Source organism: Macrosteles quadrilineatus, unplaced genomic scaffold (genome assembly GCF_028750875.1).
Source record: "Macrosteles quadrilineatus isolate MER2022 unplaced genomic scaffold, UCM_ALF_1.0 Scaffold_3__2_contigs__length_128488019, whole genome shotgun sequence".
Lineage (NCBI taxonomy): Eukaryota > Metazoa > Arthropoda > Insecta > Hemiptera > Cicadellidae > Macrosteles > Macrosteles quadrilineatus.
The window spans coordinates 47,187,849-47,208,598 of record NW_026542596.1 but is presented as its reverse complement, the minus strand read 5'-3'; the positions used below and the strand labels follow the sequence as shown (position 1 = coordinate 47,208,598).

General features: G+C 36.4%; 2 protein-coding genes across 2 annotated transcripts; both read left to right on the top strand.

Moving 5' to 3' along the window:
* Window positions 1-562: 562 nt before the first annotated feature.
* Window positions 563-6,594, top strand: LOC128989174 (uncharacterized). Its single transcript, XM_054411044.1, has 6 exons — window positions 563-685; window positions 1,838-1,912; window positions 2,145-2,189; window positions 2,802-4,158; window positions 5,055-6,095; window positions 6,545-6,594. The coding sequence occupies exons 1-6, from the start codon at window positions 605-607 to the stop codon at window positions 6,592-6,594; spliced, it is 2,649 nt and encodes an 882-aa protein (XP_054267019.1). The 5' UTR covers window positions 563-604.
* A 787-nt stretch (window positions 6,595-7,381) lies between these two features.
* On the top strand, window positions 7,382-17,018 carry LOC128989173 (uncharacterized). Its single transcript, XM_054411043.1, has 6 exons — window positions 7,382-7,504; window positions 8,657-8,731; window positions 8,964-9,008; window positions 9,621-10,977; window positions 11,874-14,054; window positions 15,529-17,018. Exons 1-6 carry the CDS (start codon window positions 7,424-7,426, stop codon window positions 17,016-17,018), a joined length of 5,229 nt encoding a protein of 1,742 aa, XP_054267018.1. The 5' UTR covers window positions 7,382-7,423.
* The last annotated feature ends 3,732 nt before the right edge of the window (window positions 17,019-20,750 follow it).

Genomic DNA, 20,750 nt, shown 5'->3' with positions numbered 1-20,750 from the left:
TAGGGTTTAAATTACTGAAATAACAAGAAACAAATTGTAAACCAAACACGACATCTACAGAAAACCGGGCGGATCTAACAATAAAATTGGCTTCAGCTGTTCCATAAGGATGGGAAATCTACTAAGGGACTATGTTTTATCATATTCTATCCATGCTTAAATCCTAAGAAAAGGGTAAAATATTTATGTAGTATGAAATTATGGAAAAGTGGTAGGCCTATGTCAATTATTGTATGAGCTTTATGCAAGCACATACTTTGGTAACTATATATCTCAACTCTAGAACGGTAAAAAGTGTATTACTATATCACTAGCTCGAAAAAAGTCGAAAATATTTTATTCTTATTGTGGCCAACTTTGTTTAAAATCTAGAGTCGACTCAATCCGATTGGATTGTATTATGTCATTATGCATTATGGCAAAACTAATACTGAAATAAATAATTACAAAACTAATACTGAAATAAAAATTTTGCATTATGCACATGTGGTTAAAAGTCACATGTTTGTGATTAACGTATCAACAATAGAGTTTTGTTTGTAAACATCTTGCCTCAAAAAATTCGTTACTAGATGGAAATGTACTCAACAAAAAATCTGAAATCATGAAAAGAGGACGACCACCAAATAGAAGTTTGAAGAAGTTGGGGAATTTCTTTAAAAGTCACAAAGCTGATGAAGACCAGGTAAGTTATAAAATATATACCTTTATTAATTTAATTACATACATTAAATCCGTGTGGTATGTCATTACTAGCTTACACCACGAATACAGAAATTGGAATAGAGTTGCTTATTTTATATTTCTCTATAGCTCATTGTGTGAGGTACATTAAAAAGTTAGATGACAATTTACAATTTTGTGAACATCATTACATTGAAATAGTTATATTTTGTTTAGGATGGATTAAAACAATTCTATAAAGGTAGGATAACTAAGGAATAAACTTATTTGTTTAATTAAAAAATTTGAATTCTTAACTTTTGTCCAATTTACTGGTCATTATGGTTAAATAAATATAATGATGTCAGTTTCTCTAATAAATTTTAGTAGTTAGGCAAGCTCATGAGGAGTTTAAGGTAAGTTTTCAATACTTCAAAACCTGTAGATAAGAATGGTTTTGTATGAGCTAGCATCCAATTATAAATTTGTAAAATCTAATATCATTCAGGAATTTGTTCTATTGAAATAGCAAGAGTGTTTCAAGCAGAAAGTTTGTGCCTTTTTCACCCAAACAATAGAGAAGCAGGCTGTAAGTTGAATGTGACATGGTGGGGAGACCGTCTTGAGCATTGTCCTACACACAAATATCTTTACTATTGTGTAGTGTAGTCTTACTTCGGTCCAAAAAGAGCTTCATATCACGGACACGAGTTCTGGATGGATCACACTCAGAGCAATCGGATGGAAAGGTGGGAGGCCAACCCTCCCATACCAGCCAGGGAGGAACTGGATCCTGGTGGATGCCTTCATTACACGGTGTGGAAGACTCAAGACCGAATCAGGGTCGAGGTACCAAAATGCAAGACAAACATGCAGAAATGGGTCTCTTACAAGACGAAGACAACGTCTTGTGTGCGTGTGGTGTTGTTCAGGATCCCGGCCATGTACTGATGTCCATGCCTAGACCACATTAGATTACCTTTTACAAGCGAATGACAAAGCCATATCGGTAGCTAATTTCTGGAAAAGCGAAGTCTGATTTCCGGACACGGAAAGTAAGTAAGTAGCATTGTGGAGGAAGAGGTAGGCTATAGGGTTAGTTACCATTTTTTACGACCTTTAGAAAGGAGCTTAAATTTTCTTTCTTTGATCAAACATTTTTTTTTTATTTCAGGCTGCAAAAGAACCTGATCCTGAAGGACCTGAGGGGTCTGGTGTATGTGTCTTAGAAGTTCAATCTGAACAAAATGTGAGTCTTTATTATCATCTCAACCGTATTATTAATGTAAAATTATTCAAAAGTATTAATTTATTTAGTTTATAAATATTATTTTGTGATAAATTAATAATACAGTACCAATAACTAATAAAGTAGGTAAGTAATCAGTCACCAATTTTACGATCTTTGAAAAATAGCTTACACTTAGATACAATTAAAATTACCTTTCAACAAGCATAAAAGACAAATATTTAAATTTCAGGTCACAAATGGAGTGCGCATGTTACCAGATCAATCAGATGAAAATGTGAGTATGAGTAACTATACCTAAACCGCATTGCCACAGTAGGCTAAATAATTTTAAAAAGTTGAACCATTCTTTTTGTGGTTAATTCATATTTGAAATTACATTTAATGTACTGTAGAAAAGTATGAGTTTGGTTCAAACAGAAAATTTAAAAAAATATTCTAATCACGCAAAAAAATCTGTCATTATTGTTATTGTATGCGGTTAAAAATTGCATTACTCGATTTTTGGACAGTGTAAATGCCTTATGTACCTAAAGACCAGAATAGAAAAGATAACTTTTGCAAAAAGTAACCATTAATGGTGGATATAGGTTAGAGGATCATCATATATTTTCATGAGTCTTTACTGTTGCTAGTAAACAAATAGACCTACTGGTATTGTTTGTTGAAGTTGTTATACATTTATTTTTATTTTCCATTATGATAAATTATTATTCTTATTCTGGTATTGGAGTATGCCAAGAGTAAGTATAACGCAACAAGTGTAGATAGGAATATATTCTAAAATTGGCCAGGTGATGCTTCAATTTTTACTCTCAGTAGACTAGGATACAAATGTTGCAGTATTACAAATTAACACAACCTTAATACAGATTTTTTATTTGTACAGCTGATGACTTCCAACAAACCCATTAGATGTGCAAAGATAAGGGCTCTGGAGATAATTTCTGATGTAAGTGCTCAAATAAGTCAATCTATGGTGGAAGAAAAGGTAAATTATTTTGAGCAAAGAAGAATGTCAGAAGACAGCCAGGCTCGTGCCACTCGCCTTGAGGAACAGCGACAAAGAGACGCCAACCGCAGGGCTGCCGAGGAGGAGGAGAATCGAGCACGACGCCTCGAAGAACAGCGGCAAAGAGACGTCAACCGCAGGGCTGCCGAGGAGGAGGACATGCGAGCACGACGCCTCGAAGAACAGCGGCAAAGAGACGTCAACCGCAGGGCTGCCGAGGAGGAGGACAAGCGAGCACGACGCCTTGAAGAACTGCGGCAAGCAGCCGCTATCCGCAGAGCCGCCGAGGACGAAGACGAGCATGTTCGACGTCTTGAAGAACTGCGGCAAGCAGCCGCTATCCGCAGAGCCGCCGAAGAAGAAGACGAGCGTGTTCGACGGCTTGAAGAACTGCGGCAAGCAGCCGCTATCCGCAGAGCCGCCGAGGACGATGACGAGCGTGTTCGACGTCTTGAAGAACAGAGGCAAAGAGATGCCAACCGCAGGGATGCTGAAGTGGTAGACGAGCGTGCTCAACGCCTGCGAGAACAGCGTCGTCGTACAGCTGAAATACGACAGAATTCTGAGCGTAACCAACTTCAATCCTATAAAGCCGCTGCCTCAAGCCTCGTAGAGTACAGCAATTTGGGAATGTTTGACATCGCATGTGTTCATTGTGGTGCTGTTCATTTTTTAAAAGAGAGAGTGCAGAACAGAATTCACCCTAATTCATTTGGTGACTGTTGCCTTCATGGTCGCATTGAACAACCTGCGCCAGAGTTTCCCAATGAATTGGCATTGCTGTACACAAAACAACACAGACTAGCCAAACAGTTCCACGATAAAATTCGAAATATTTCTGCCTGTTTTGCTTTTTCTTCATTCAATGTTGCTGATGACAGGACTTTCAATAGTAAAGGTATTTATACATTTACTGCTGGTGTACAAGTGTATCACAAGTTAAATTTGGCGGCTCAGCCAGTCAGCAACAGTGAGGGTGATTTGGAAAGACCTAGATATGGCCAAATGTACTTCATTGATCCGGAAACAGCCGTTGCAGAACGTATGAATGAACCAATGAATCAAGGCATCAATCAAGAACTAATACAGATTTTAGAGGAGATAATGAGAAGTCAAAACCCATTTTCACAGGCTTTTACGATGATGAGGGAGATAGTTGAGGAAAACAATCAACGTGCTGAAGCTCTTGGTGTCCAACCACCCCATGTCCACCTCCTGTTTGCTGAACGTGCAGGTAAAATAATACTGTTTTCTCTAATCACAATTATTTTGTATGTTATTTGTAGTTGCTGCAAAAATATAAAATCAGAAATATAAAATAAACAGTAACTAAACATAAAACTTATGCAAATTTATCAAGTAAGTTGTCTTGTGTTTGTTACTCCTCGATAAATATGATGACTCTGAAGGGATATTTAATTGAAGGGTCGCCACAACTAACGTTTTGCTGCAATCTCAGTACTAAACTCTGAAAACTTCCATATAAGCATAATAACATATATAATAGCATATAAGCATGTAAGCGCGCCGTAGCCTTTTTTATTTCCTTTCTCTTCTCTTCTCCGTAGCTTTCTATATTGCATGTAAGAATAACTACAACAGCCTGTTAAAATAATAATACCCCCGCCGCAGCAAACCTGCAGACTAAGTGAATTTCCATTTGCCTGATTGGATTTACACTAAAATGTCTCCTGAAAAGTATCACATTTATTCCCTATTTTAATAGATTAGTTTAACGTACTTAGGTTTGCTGCAAAAAGATGTTTTGTGGTAAAATGTTAATAGTTTAGTAAAAAATGAATGTATTTTACAAATTTTATCAAAATATGTTCATAAACAAGCAAACTAAAACAGTTGACTTATTCTCCATAAGAATAACATAGGAATTTTAAATTTACAATTTTTTGGAATTTTCTCCGTAACCATTAGGCGCACAATAACGCTTCAATATATTAAATTATTTGTTTTTTTAAGCTCTACAAAATGGTTTGGAAAGAAATTATGAAATTTTTTGTTTTTAGGGTAAAAAACATATTTTTATTTGTGTCATTTTTCTCTTAGAACTAAATAACGATTAAAGTTAAGATTTTTTTGTTTTTCATATCATTAATTTACGATGTTTACTTTTAGGCGATGATCCCAGGCGATTCAACTCACCAACTTATAATGAAGTTGCTGCTGTAATTACATTAAATGCAGACCAAAGTATCCCGGAAAATGAGATGGTTATTAAGGAGCGAGGAAAACAGTTAATAACGCTCAAGAACATTGACAGCCGAGTAGAACCATTCACCTACCCTCTCCTCTACCCAAAAGGAACTTTTGGGTTTACTGTAGGGCTTCCTCTTAAAACGCCTTATGCAAGCCGTGCACACATGACGAGGATGGAGTTGGCTCAATACAGGTTAGCCTTTCGTCCAGAACAAGCCAAGGCTCTTCCTCCTGAACCATTGCTAGAGGGATTAGATCTAAGGTCGATTGGATTTAATGCTCTCCACTTTGGTGGTAGACTGTTTCAACAGTACGTCGTGGACACATACATCCGTGTTGAACGTGATCGTATTCAGTGGATCAAATATAACCAAAAGAAACTTCAAGCTGATCAGTATGCAGGAGTAACACATTTTCTAAATGAATTGGCTGAAAAGAAAAATGCTACAGTTGCTGAAAAACTGATTTTACCATCATCTTTTCCCGGATCAACGAGATATTTCACTGAACACTTTGAAGACGCTATGGCAATTGTCCGAAGGTTTGGCTCTCCAGACTTTTTTATCACAATAACGTGCAGTCCAACATGGCCAGAATTAAAAGAAGCTGCATGTATTGAGCTCTCTGATGGTTCTAAACTACAACAGTTCGCCCAAGAAAGACCTGACATTGTGGCTAGGGTAGCCAAATTGAAATTTGACAGCATAGTTGAAGATATCAGTAAGAAACAGATTTTTGGGAAGTCTTCTGCTTTTGTTTACACTATAGAATTTCAAAAACGAGGATTACCCCACCTACATCTTCTTGTCATCATGGCAAATGAAGACAAACTCCGGTCTCCAGAGGAAGTAGACACTTTCATTTCGGCAGAAATTCCTAATGATGACCCAGTTCTAAGGGAGTTGGTCCTCAAATGGATGATTCACAATCCATGTGGCGAACTTAATCCGTCTGCGTCATGTATGGAGAATAAGGGTGGATCAGCTAAATGCCGCTTTGGATGCATTACGAGCAATGTTTGCTTGTATGTATGTATGCTTGCTTGCTTGCACCAAGATCTCGAAAACGGCTCCGACGATTTTCTTCAAATGTTGTAAATAGATTATTTTTGGCCTAAAAACGAGTTTACTACAGTTACAACTGCCAACAAAAATCTAATTACGTAGAAAAATGAAACTGAAAGTCACATTTTTTTAACATTAGTCTTATGGGTTGCTAAGTAACCATGTTGGAAGAATTAAATAACAAGGAAAAAGTAATCAAAAGACTTGTAAGTTAAAACATGTGTTCATAAAGGCCATCTACCCACAGTATACTAGAAATTACAAAATACAGTACAAAAGCAAAAACATCAGTTGTTACTATTAAGCAAAGATTATGCTGAAGATTACTGGATACAATGTTTGTAGTAAAGGCTAGCAGTGCGGAGTGTAGGAAGCGTCTGCGGCAGTTGGATTAATGTATCTAAAATACTCAAATGCTACGGTTAGATTCCCCATCCTTATGGAACAGCTGAAGCCAATTTTATTGGTAGTTCTGTCCGGTTTTCTGTATATGTCGTTTTTGTCTACAATCTGTTTCTATTATTTTAGGGTTAGTTTCTCATTATTTGTGTCTCACTGTTTGGTTATATAGCTAATGGACGAGTTATTGTTTATGATTAGATAGTTTTATTTGGTTAAACTAGGGTTTAAATTACTGAAATAACAAGAAACAAATTGTAAACCAAACACGACATCTACAGAAAACCGGGCGGATCTAACAATAAAATTGGCTTCAGCTGTTCCATAAGGATGGGAAATCTACTAAGGGACTATGTTTTATCATATTCTATCCATGCTTAAATCCTAAGAAAAGGGTAAAATATTTATGTAGTATGAAATTATGGAAAAGTGGTAGGCCTATGTCAATTATTGTATGAGCTTTATGCAAGCACATACTTTGGTAACTATATATCTCAACTCTAGAACGGTAAAAAGTGTATTACTATATCACTAGCTCGAAAAAAGTCGAAAATATTTTATTCTTATTGTGGCCAACTTTGTTTAAAATCTAGAGTCGACTCAATCCGATTGGATTGTATTATGTCATTATGCATTATGGCAAAACTAATACTGAAATAAATAATTACAAAACTAATACTGAAATAAAAATTTTGCATTATGCACATGTGGTTAAAAGTCACATGTTTGTGATTAACGTATCAACAATAGAGTTTTGTTTGTAAACATCTTGCCTCAAAAAATTCGTTACTAGATGGAAATGTACTCAACAAAAAATCTGAAATCATGAAAAGAGGACGACCACCAAATAGAAGTTTGAAGAAGTTGGGGAATTTCTTTAAAAGTCACAAAGCTGATGAAGACCAGGTAAGTTATAAAATATATACCTTTATTAATTTAATTACATACATTAAATCCGTGTGGTATGTCATTACTAGCTTACACCACGAATACAGAAATTGGAATAGAGTTGCTTATTTTATATTTCTCTATAGCTCATTGTGTGAGGTACATTAAAAAGTTAGATGACAATTTACAATTTTGTGAACATCATTACATTGAAATAGTTATATTTTGTTTAGGATGGATTAAAACAATTCTATAAAGGTAGGATAACTAAGGAATAAACTTATTTGTTTAATTAAAAAATTTGAATTCTTAACTTTTGTCCAATTTACTGGTCATTATGGTTAAATAAATATAATGATGTCAGTTTCTCTAATAAATTTTAGTAGTTAGGCAAGCTCATGAGGAGTTTAAGGTAAGTTTTCAATACTTCAAAACCTGTAGATAAGAATGGTTTTGTATGAGCTAGCATCCAATTATAAATTTGTAAAATCTAATATCATTCAGGAATTTGTTCTATTGAAATAGCAAGAGTGTTTCAAGCAGAAAGTTTGTGCCTTTTTCACCCAAACAATAGAGAAGCAGGCTGTAAGTTGAATGTGACATGGTGGGGAGACCGTCTTGAGCATTGTCCTACACACAAATATCTTTACTATTGTGTAGTGTAGTCTTACTTCGGTCCAAAAAGAGCTTCATATCACGGACACGAGTTCTGGATGGATCACACTCAGAGCAATCGGATGGAAAGGTGGGAGGCCAACCCTCCCATACCAGCCAGGGAGGAACTGGCTCCTGGTGGATGCCTTCATTACACGGTGTGGAAGACTCAAGACCGAATCAGGGTCGAGGTACCAAAATGCAAGACAAACATGCAGAAATGGGTCTCTTACAAGACGAAGACAACGTCTTGTGTGCGTGTGGTGTTGTTCAGGATCCCGGCCATGTACTGATGTCCATGCCTAGACCACATTAGATTACCTTTTACAAGCGAATGACAAAGCCATATCGGTAGCTAATTTCTGGAAAAGCGAAGTCTGATTTCCGGACACGGAAAGTAAGTAAGTAGCATTGTGGAGGAAGAGGTAGGCTATAGGGTTAGTTACCATTTTTTACGACCTTTAGAAAGGAGCTTAAATTTTCTTTCTTTGATCAAACATTTTTTTTTTATTTCAGGCTGCAAAAGAACCTGATCCTGAAGGACCTGAGGGGTCTGGTGTATGTGTCTTAGAAGTTCAATCTGAACAAAATGTGAGTCTTTATTATCATCTCAACCGTATTATTAATGTAAAATTATTCAAAAGTATTAATTTATTTAGTTTATAAATATTATTTTGTGATAAATTAATAATACAGTACCAATAACTAATAAAGTAGGTAAGTAATCAGTCACCAATTTTACGATCTTTGAAAAATAGCTTACACTTAGATACAATTAAAATTACCTTTCAACAAGCATAAAAGACAAATATTTAAATTTCAGGTCACAAATGGAGTGCGCATGTTACCAGATCAATCAGATGAAAATGTGAGTATGAGTAACTATACCTAAACCGCATTGCCACAGTAGGCTAAATAATTTTAAAAAGTTGAACCATTCTTTTTGTGGTTAATTCATATTTGAAATTACATTTAATGTACTGTAGAAAAGTATGAGTTTGGTTCAAACAGAAAATTTAAAAAAATATTCTAATCACGCAAAAAAATCTGTCATTATTGTTATTGTATGCGGTTAAAAATTGCATTACTCGATTTTTGGACAGTGTAAATGCCTTATGTACCTAAAGACCAGAATAGAAAAGATAACTTTTGCAAAAAGTAACCATTAATGGTGGATATAGGTTAGAGGATCATCATATATTTTCATGAGTCTTTACTGTTGCTAGTAAACAAATAGACCTACTGGTATTGTTTGTTGAAGTTGTTATACATTTATTTTTATTTTCCATTATGATAAATTATTATTCTTATTCTGGTATTGGAGTATGCCAAGAGTAAGTATAACGCAACAAGTGTAGATAGGAATATATTCTAAAATTGGCCAGGTGATGCTTCAATTTTTACTCTCAGTAGACTAGGATACAAATGTTGCAGTATTACAAATTAACACAACCTTAATACAGATTTTTTATTTGTACAGCTGATGACTTCCAACAAACCCATTAGATGTGCAAAGATAAGGGCTCTGGAGATAATTTCTGATGTAAGTGCTCAAATAAGTCAATCTATGGTGGAAGAAAAGGTAAATTATTTTGAGCAAAGAAGAATGTCAGAAGACAGCCAGGCTCGTGCCACTCGCCTTGAGGAACAGCGACAAAGAGACGCCAACCGCAGGGCTGCCGAGGAGGAGGAGAATCGAGCACGACGCCTCGAAGAACAGCGGCAAAGAGACGTCAACCGCAGGGCTGCCGAGGAGGAGGACATGCGAGCACGACGCCTCGAAGAACAGCGGCAAAGAGACGTCAACCGCAGGGCTGCCGAGGAGGAGGACAAGCGAGCACGACGCCTTGAAGAACTGCGGCAAGCAGCCGCTATCCGCAGAGCCGCCGAGGACGAAGACGAGCATGTTCGACGTCTTGAAGAACTGCGGCAAGCAGCCGCTATCCGCAGAGCCGCCGAAGAAGAAGACGAGCGTGTTCGACGGCTTGAAGAACTGCGGCAAGCAGCCGCTATCCGCAGAGCCGCCGAGGACGATGACGAGCGTGTTCGACGTCTTGAAGAACAGAGGCAAAGAGATGCCAACCGCAGGGATGCTGAAGTGGTAGACGAGCGTGCTCAACGCCTGCGAGAACAGCGTCGTCGTACAGCTGAAATACGACAGAATTCTGAGCGTAACCAACTTCAATCCTATAAAGCCGCTGCCTCAAGCCTCGTAGAGTACAGCAATTTGGGAATGTTTGACATCGCATGTGTTCATTGTGGTGCTGTTCATTTTTTAAAAGAGAGAGTGCAGAACAGAATTCACCCTAATTCATTTGGTGACTGTTGCCTTCATGGTCGCATTGAACAACCTGCGCCAGAGTTTCCCAATGAATTGGCATTGCTGTACACAAAACAACACAGACTAGCCAAACAGTTCCACGATAAAATTCGAAATATTTCTGCCTGTTTTGCTTTTTCTTCATTCAATGTTGCTGATGACAGGACTTTCAATAGTAAAGGTATTTATACATTTACTGCTGGTGGACAAGTGTATCACAAGTTAAATTTGGCGGCTCAGCCAGTCAGCAACAGTGAGGGTGATTTGGAAAGACCTAGATATGGCCAAATGTACTTCATTGATCCGGAAACAGCCGTTGCAGAACGTATGAATGAACCAATGAATCAAGGCATCAATCAAGAACTAATACAGATTTTAGAGGAGATAATGAGAAGTCAAAACCCATTTTCACAGGCTTTTACGATGATGAGGGAGATAGTTGAGGAAAACAATCAACGTGCTGAAGCTCTTGGTGTCCAACCACCCCATGTCCACCTCCTGTTTGCTGAACGTGCAGGTAAAATAATACTGTTTTCTCTAATCACAATTATTTTGTATTTTATTTGTAGTTGCTGCAAAAATATAAAATCAGAAATATAAAATAAACAGTAACTAAACATAAAACTTATGCAAATTTATCAAGTAAGTTGTCTTGTGTTTGTTACTCCTCGATAAATATGATGACTCTGAAGGGATATTTAATTGAAGGGTCGCCACAACTAACGTTTTGCTGCAATCTCAGTACTAAACTCTGAAAACTTCCATATAAGCATAATAACATATATAATAGCATATAAGCATGTAAGCGCGCCGTAGCCTTTTTTATTTCCTTTCTCTTCTCTTCTCCGTAGCTTTCTATATTGCATGTAAGAATAACTACAACAGCCTGTTAAAATAATAATACCCCCGCCGCAGCAAACCTGCAGACTAAGTGAATTTCCATTTGCCTGATTGGATTTACACTAAAATGTCTCCTGAAAAGTATCACATTTATTCCCTATTTTAATAGATTAGTTTAACGTACTTAGGTTTGCTGCAAAAAGATGTTTTGTGGTAAAATGTTAATAGTTTAGTAAAAAATGAATGTATTTTACAAATTTTATCAAAATATGTTCATAAACAAGCAAACTAAAACAGTTGACTTATTCTCCATAAGAATAACATAGGAATTTTAAATTTACAATTTTTTGGAATTTTCTCCGTAACCATTAGGCGCACAATAACGCTTCAATATATTAAATTATTTGTTTTTTTAAGCTCTACAAAATGGTTTGGAAAGAAATTATGAAATTTTTTGTTTTTAGGGTAAAAAACATATTTTTATTTGTGTCATTTTTCTCTTAGAACTAAATAACGATTAAAGTTAAGATTTTTTTGTTTTTCATATCATTAATTTACGATGTTTACTTTTAGGCGATGATCCCAGGCGATTCAACTCACCAACTTATAATGAAGTTGCTGCTGTAATTACATTAAATGCAGACCAAAGTATCCCGGAAAATGAGATGGTTATTAAGGAGCGAGGAAAACAGTTAATAACGCTCAAGAACATTGACAGCCGAGTAGAACCATTCACCTACCCTCTCCTCTACCCAAAAGGAACTTTTGGGTTTACTGTAGGGCTTCCTCTTAAAACGCCTTATGCAAGCCGTGCACACATGACGAGGATGGAGTTGGCTCAATACAGGTTAGCCTTTCGTCCAGAACAAGCCAAGGCTCTTCCTCCTGAACCATTGCTAGAGGGATTAGATCTAAGGTCGATTGGATTTAATGCTCTCCACTTTGGTGGTAGACTGTTTCAACAGTACGTCGTGGACACATACATCCGTGTTGAACGTGATCGTATTCAGTGGATCAAATATAACCAAAAGAAACTTCAAGCTGATCAGTATGCAGGAGTAACACATTTTCTAAATGAATTGGCTGAAAAGAAAAATGCTACAGTTGCTGAAAAACTGATTTTACCATCATCTTTTCCCGGATCAACGAGATATTTCACTGAACACTTTGAAGACGCTATGGCAATTGTCCGAAGGTTTGGCTCTCCAGACTTTTTTATCACAATAACGTGCAGTCCAACATGGCCAGAATTAAAAGAAGCTGCATGTATTGAGCTCTCTGATGGTTCTAAACTACAACAGTTCGCCCAAGAAAGACCTGACATTGTGGCTAGGGTAGCCAAATTGAAATTTGACAGCATAGTTGAAGATATCAGTAAGAAACAGATTTTTGGGAAGTCTTCTGCTTTTGTTTACACTATAGAATTTCAAAAACGAGGATTACCCCACCTACATCTTCTTGTCATCATGGCAAATGAAGACAAACTCCGGTCTCCAGAGGAAGTAGACACTTTCATTTCGGCAGAAATTCCTAATGATGACCCAGTTCTAAGGGAGTTGGTCCTCAAATGGATGATTCACAATCCATGTGGCGAACTTAATCCGTCTGCGTCATGTATGGAGAATAAGGGTGGATCAGCTAAATGCCGCTTTGGATTCCCCAAAGCTCATCAAGAGTTTACGTCGATTGTTGACAACAAAAAACCGAATTACAAGAGACGGTATGACCCACAACTGGATCCAAATAACCCAGAATTTTCTCACGTCCATGCGGTGTACCGCAAAAACAGTGATGGACAAAAAGTTACACGGGACAATAGACATGTTGCTCCATACAATGGCTATTTACTGAAGAAATACATGTGCCTCATAAATATCGAGTATGTTGGTAGTGTTAGAGCCGTTAAGTACCTCTATAAATACATTTATAAAGGGCATGACTGCGCAAATGTAAAAATTGTTGAAAATGTGGCCCGAATAATGTATAATGAAGCAGAAACATTTGTTGAGGCACGTTATATTTCGCCCCCTGAAGCATGTTGGAGGCTGGCTGGAAATGAAATCCAAAGGAAAAGCCATTCGGTGCAACGTTTGGACATCCATCTAGAAGGTCAGTACCGTGTGGGAAACATTGAACAGACACAAGAAGATGTAGCGGACACTGGCCTGAAAGGGTCCACCTTAGAGGCGTACTTTAAACACAACTCTAAACTTCACATAGAAGAAGAGAATGGGAATGAAGTAATCTACTACTTCTACTGGCAGATGCCAGAAAAGTACAAATGGTTAGGCAAAACAAGTGAATGGGTGGTACGACAGCGAAGCTCAAAAACGATTGGAAGGATCCACACTGTGAACTTGGTGGCCCAACCTGAACTTTATCACTTAAGAATGCTCCTCTTCCATACCAAAGATGCCAAAAGTTTTGAAGACCTTAAATTTGTAAATGGGACTGCCTATTCCACTTATAAACAAGCATGCCTAGCAAAAGGCCTTACATATGATGACCAGCAATGGATTGATGGGCTGCGGGAATCCGCTTTGTCAAAGATGCCGAGTGTCATGAGGACACTCTTTTGTCAAATCTTGATTCTCGGATCACCAGAAAACCCTAAACGTCTCTGGGATATGTTTAAGGACGAGTTGGCAGAAGATTTTCTTAGAGAAGCAGAGATTTCTGGAACCCCTCTAGAAGATTCTTACAACAGAGCATATAGAATCATAGCTTACAAGCTAAATACTGAAGCTACAGAAGGTAATAATCAACTTATAAATATTACTTATTACAAAACTTAAATTAAGTTTATTTTGAGTGGATACCCCTTCAAAATGTATAATATATTTATTTATATTTTATTTTAAATGATAATATCTTTCTCTTAAACTGACAGCGAGTAGGTTAGCCATGCCGATGGTCAATGAATGTTGTCTATTGGTCTACCAAAGTTAAATATCAATCTTTAGTGAATTACTTCAACATATCATACATAATACCATATCAATATTCAATTATTTTAATGTCTTTAAAAGTCATTTCAAAATAATGATCAAAGATGATCTAATACAGTCCTTACTATCCTATATATAATACGAGTAAAGTTTGAATACTTGTCCACTCGATCTGGGAATCGGCCCTAACAAAATCGTTTATATTTACGGAATAACTAAGTTCTGTGCCAAAAATAAGTTCTAGACCAGTGGTATAGCCAGGAAAAATCTATTTTCGCCATAATATGAGTGCAAACTTTTGAAAATTTAACATGGGCCTTATGAGAAAACATTCCGCCATTGTTGTCATTTTGTTTACATTTTAAGACATAACATGACGTTCTGTACCCACGGGCACCTCAGCTTGCCCATGCTATTTGTAGCATATGTTTACACAGACCAAAAGGAAATAACAATGTGTGTATACAGAGCAAAGGAAATTAACATTCAGATTATACCATTGAGCATATTATACTATAACTGAAAAACCAATTTCTGTCAATGTCGAGTGCGGTAGTTAAATTAATGAGAGGATGGAATAATCTTTAATTAGCTTTAACTTATACACCTCCTTTTATATTTATTGGGTAGTAGATTTCTGCTAAATTTATTTCAACTTAACTATTATTTCACGTGCAATTTCACTACATTCCCTATTGTAATGAATCTTCTAATATAAGTCATGCAGTAAATGATCACAACACTCATGAAGGCTTACCGTATTATTGCCCATAAGCTGAATACTGAAGCTACTGAAGGTAATTCTTTCTCATAGTATCAATAACAATAACATACAATTACTTTTGATCAACTGATTCTATGGCTTAAATTTCAATTCTAACATTGGAAGCGCACTAGACTTAGGCTTCACATAAGTTCTAAAATATGAGAAACTAACCCATACTAATTATGTACAGAATTGAAAATGCTAACTTATTATTAAATTAAATATTTAGCATTTGTTACTGTGACTCATTAGTAGATTACTTGACCATAAACTTTATTAACATTGTGAAACGTTTATATTTTTTAATGTCATTTATGATAATTGTAAAATTAGAGTGTATAATTGTTCAAATTTTATTAAATATAAGTGTGAAGCAAAATAAAAATAAAAAATATGCAATGAATATTATAACAAATTAAAATAAGAGAAAGCATTAGACTAAAATAAATTATACTACATGTTTTAATACTTATGATTTAGTAAAAAGTGAACTCAAAATAATTATTTATTTCAGGCCGAAACTTCCAATTTTGGGTGGAAAACTATGGTATGGATGACATTCAGAATTTTCAAGACGAGGGAAATGAAGAAACCCACAATGTCAGCGAATTAGAAGCCATTGGTCGCAGACAATATAGCAATTTGAATAACGAACAAAAAGACTTTGTTGATGCTGTTATGGAAGCAATAGAAGACCCGATGAGTTGCATCCCCAAGTGTTTTTTCCTCGATGGACCAGGAGGTACAGGGAAGACATACGTGTACAATACCCTCTACCATCTAATTCTTGGAAAAAATCTTAATGTAAAATGCATGGCATATACCGGCATTGCATCAATCTTGCTACCTGAAGGACGTACTACCCATAGGACTTTTGGTCTAAAAGTTCCATTGACTAGCGATTCTAAATCATCAATTCAGCCAGGCACTCAGAAGGCCCAAGAACTGGCAGAAGTAGACGTATTTATGATGGACGAAGCACCAATGCTACCAAAATATGGCCTAAGTTGTATTGACGGACTCCTGCGAAGCTTAGGAAACAGAAACTTGCCTTTTGGAGGAAAAACTATGATCCTAGGAGGAGACTTCCGCCAATGCCTTCCAGTCCAGCCTAGAGCAAATCGATCTGAGCTGATCGACCTTTCTGTAAAACGTTGCAGTATTTGGAAGTTTTTCAAGCTCTTCTCTCTTCATCAAAACATGAGAGTCAATCTCGATGAAAGTGCATTTGCTGGATATCTCCTTCAACTTGGAAATGGAGATTTGCCCACCAACAATGACTGTGAAATAAATATTCCCGATGACATTATTTCAAATGGAAATATTGTTGAACAAATATATGGCGATTGTCTAGCCAACAGAGATTACAATGCTATGAGAGATAGAGCCATCCTTGCACCTTTAAATAGAGATGTTGATAATATCAATAACGAGATCATCCAAATTATCCCTGGACAAGAAACAATTTATAAAAGTTTTGATTCAGTAAAAGATGAACCTGATGGAGCTCTCAAATTCCCAACTGAGTTTTTAAACTCAATTGAAATATCAGATTTACCACCTCATGAACTCCGACTAAAAAACAACGTCGTTATAATGTTACTCAGAAACCTAGACGTGACGGAGGGTTTATGCAATGGCACAAGACTGATTGTCACGGAGTTGTGTCCGAACATTATTAAGGCTAAAATAATTACTGGCAGTCATTCTGGTCGAGATGTACACATTCCAAGAGTCACTCTTGATTCGAGCAAGTGTCAACTCGGATGTTCGCTGCAAAGACATCAGTTTCCAGTTCGACCAGCTTTTGCTATGACCATCCATAAGTCTCAAGGCCAAACCTTTCAGTCTGTTGGTGTTGTGTTAAACAACCCCGTATTCATGCATGGGATGCTCTATGTAGCTTTCTCCAGAGTACGAACAAGAAACTCTTTAAAAGTTGTTTTGCCATCTAGAGACAGAAAATTAACTAAAAACGTTGTTTGGATGGAAATATTCAGATGAACAATATTGAAAATGTTAGTTCATTTTGGTCTATGTAATTAATATTTAAATTTGTACCATAATAACTAGCTTACCTTACTTGAAATTATTTAGTTTGGATTAAATAGTTTGTTGACTTAATTGTCGATAATCTGAAGAATATAGTCAAATTAGAATCTAGAGCAGAGGTAAAATATGTAATTGTATTATATCCTATTTTACCACAGTTGAATGCTTATCACCATTACATTTTTATAGTTTAAAATTGGTTTAAAACTGACTAATTTGAATTCTTATGTGTTTGTTATGTTATTTGTTTTAGTCTATAAAAAACAATCGTATAAACAATTTGTAGTTTTCATGTTTTTACAATAAATGCAGCCTCACTCTGTAATATTAATTGTAACTACTGTGATATTTTTCTTTGTTTGTTTAAGAAAACTATTTGGAAAAGTGAATTGAGATGCTTACAGTTCTTGTGTGGAAATCCTTAGAACTTAAATTGCAATATTATAGCATGCCATGTTGTCTATACTCAACTACAATGTAGCCAAATTAGGATGTTTTTATTTTTTTGAAAAATAAATCACAATATTTTATTGTTTAAAGATGTAATAAATTACTATATTAATTTACATGAGAATCGTCAATTTTGCTTAAAAAACAAAGTCAACTACAATATTACTATTATAACAGACTGATAAACAATTATGTTTTTGATAGATGACATTGAACAAATATTTCTCTCATAGTAAATACTAATGATTCCCCAGGTACTATTAATAACGTAATTAATTATTGATTTCCAACCGAAATATTAATTTAGGCCTAAACAACCTTAGGACGTTGACCCCCCCCCCCCCGCCCTTTCGAGGGTGCGTTTTAACTGCGAGGCGCAGTTCGTGTGAAAAGTGTTTCCCGATTTTTGTGAACAGAACTCCTCCCTCATTTTTGGACCGATTTGTATGATTAAAGTGTCAAAAGAATGGCCCTTATCTGTAGTTTTACAAAGTGTTTTTATTTTTTTGAAATCTTTATTAGTTCGGGCTGGATCTTCCATCAAAGTTGGGTTTTCTCCCATAAGATTAACATGGGGGAATCTAAATATTTAATTGGAAACTTTGTCTCCACTAATTTGAGAGAACGGCTGGGCGTAGAAACTAGGTAGAGGTGTCCTAAGAAAGGTCTTTGTCTGTAGATGAGTTATCAAAAGAAAAACGAAGTAAATTAGCTTAGGGCTCTGCCCCAGAAACCTTTTAAGATCCCTCCACAGGGAACCCCAATTTCACCTGCGAGGCGAAGCCGAGTATGTGAGAGCTATTTTCACGTACGAGGCGAAGCCGAGGTCGGGAATAATGGAGCAAGTGCCGGATAATAACTTTCGGTACGAGTTATGAACGATACTTTTCATCACGACGCAAAAATACACAAACACAGATTAGCAGACCTCAGTAATATTACAACTATTCTATTTCTCAATTAATTTGATTGAACATCAAAATAAAATAAAATCTTCTAAAAGAAAACCTACGTATATTTCTCAATAAATTTTGTTTAAACATGAAAATAAAAGATAAAACATCTTTTAACAATACATACAGCTGATTCAAATCATTAAATACCGTAACAAAACACTAGCGCGCGTAGTGAATAAATGGAGAACTAATTGAGAGCGAGGGAAAGTAAATTTAGAGCGAGGGAAAATCAGCTGATCGATTTTCCCTCGCCCTAAATTTGAGCTTGCGAAATGATTACTTTCATTGATGTCAGCCGTTATCGAAAATAGTTACTTTCGTTACGGAGTGATGAAAAAACATTTTGGTGAATGTTCCATATAGGTAATACGCGTATGCGAAAAAATCTCTCATGGCCTCATGGCAAAAATAATACGATCCTGATGAAATTTGTAAAAACGTGTCGTGTAAACCTACAACGAATGAGTCCGCGAACCAACACAATTGGAATACGCGAAAATGAGTTTACCTACGACCGTTTTTTTAAAGTAGCCATTTCAGTCCAGTTCTTAGAATTGAAAAGTTTCACTTTACAGCTGTTTACTTTCATATCCGCATAGTTTCATTTCATATCCGCATAGTTTTCTCATATCCACACAGGTAACGGACCAATGAGGTTCAGTTATTGAGAGAAAAGAATTAAAATTGTAATGCTTCGAACGTCAACTAATCAGCTGATCAGCTGATCAGTTGACCAATTTAATTGTTGATCCGACTTGTTCATGTTGATACTCGCGTATTCTTAATTAACTTGGTGGAAGTCCAAAAATAAATGAAATATTTGCCGAATTGTACCTGATACAATATTATTTATGGTAAGAATGCTGCTAGCAATGTAATATTTAACGAAGTTTAACAAACACGTAATTACAGGAAATCAGCTGATTATACAACAAGTCGTTGCATCACTTTCAGTGGCATTGACAATACACGAAAACATAACCTCTCTAAAAAGTTATCGTTAGTGATTGTTAGTAATTAAATCCAGATTGATAGTAATTAAAAAACGGTCGTAGGTAAAGTAGTGTACGCAACTCGCGTTAATAGTCTTTACGACACTCGTAGAAGTTTTTAAGGCACTCGCCGAGGCTCGTGCCTTAAATTTTCTACTCGTGTCGTAAAGACTAACTTAACGCAATCGTTGCGTAAACTACTATTACGAGGGTAATAAGAATAAGGTAAAGATTTTTACATGGGCATAATGAGTGAATCTCCAAACAAAATTTAAAATGTTAACCAATTGCAAATAGCTTATGTATGGCATGCAGGATAAGGAATTTTGTTGAGCGGAGCGAGCGAAGCTCTTATACGTCGACTTTTATGCATTTCGTAATACGCAAACTCCTCCTAGACGGCTAAATCAATCGTTTTCAAATTTTGCATGGTGATAAAGACCATACCGGTGAGTGCCAACATCTATATGGCGTTAAAAAAGTCTCTCAGGAATCCGCCCCACTGGGTCTCAAAGTTTCAATGTAATCCTTATGGAAGCAGTATTTGACACATAAACAAAGACAATGATCAGCTGTTGACTTTTGAATGCATTAGATAATAAATAGCTATGCCACAGATATTAGAACATAAACGGTGGTATGGATCATAAATATAATCAAATGACGAGACTAGCTTGAGGTCCGTGACGTAGGAAGTGGTGAGGGAAATAGTAAAGGTGAGCAGTCTGGAGTGTGGAAACTGTTTAAGACGATTAGATTTAGGTTGGTATCTGCATTCCTAAAATTCTATGGGAAGGGAGGAAAACGGGTCCGTGACGTAGGAAGTGGTGAAGGAAGTAGTAAAGGCTGGCATTGCAGATTGAGTGAACCGTTTGGGCAGTTAGATAAATGTATCTAATACTTAAAATGCTATGAGAAGGGAAGGAAACAGGTCTATGACGTAGGAAATGGTGAAGGAAGTAGTAAGGCTAGCAGTGCAGAGTGTGGGAACTGTCTTTGGCAATTACATTAATGTATCTGCAATCCTAAAATGCTATGGGAAGAGAGGGAAACAGGTCCACGACGTAGGGGGTGTTAGTAAAGGTAGTAAAGGTAAAGGTAGTAAAGGTAAAGGTAGTAAAGGTAAAGGTAGTAAAGGAAGTAGTAAAGGTGGGCAGTGCGGAGTGTTGAGTGTGGGAATGGATGAATGTATCTGCAATGTTAAAATGCTATGGGATGATTCTGGTTAAAATGATTATGAAGCACGAATCGTACCATATTTCGATACGTATTCAATAGTTTACAAT

What these genes read in the sequence shown, in the direction of transcription:
- LOC128989173 (XM_054411043.1), top strand. Translation starts at nt 7,424, where the DNA reads ATGAAAAGAGGACGACCACCAAATAGAAGTTTGAAGAAGTTGGGGAAT. An exon ending in CAGATCAATCAGATGAAAAT is followed by an intron (nt 9,009 to 9,620) that starts GTGAGTATGAGT and finishes TTATTTGTACAG; the next exon opens with CTGATGACTTCCAACAAACC. An exon ending in AAATACTGAAGCTACAGAAG is followed by an intron (nt 14,055 to 15,528) that starts GTAATAATCAAC and finishes TATTTATTTCAG; the next exon opens with GCCGAAACTTCCAATTTTGG.
- LOC128989174 (XM_054411044.1), top strand. Translation starts at nt 605, where the DNA reads ATGAAAAGAGGACGACCACCAAATAGAAGTTTGAAGAAGTTGGGGAAT. An exon ending in ACAAAGCTGATGAAGACCAG is followed by an intron (nt 686 to 1,837) that starts GTAAGTTATAAA and finishes TTTTTATTTCAG; the next exon opens with GCTGCAAAAGAACCTGATCC. An exon ending in CCTGTTTGCTGAACGTGCAG is followed by an intron (nt 4,159 to 5,054) that starts GTAAAATAATAC and finishes GTTTACTTTTAG; the next exon opens with GCGATGATCCCAGGCGATTC.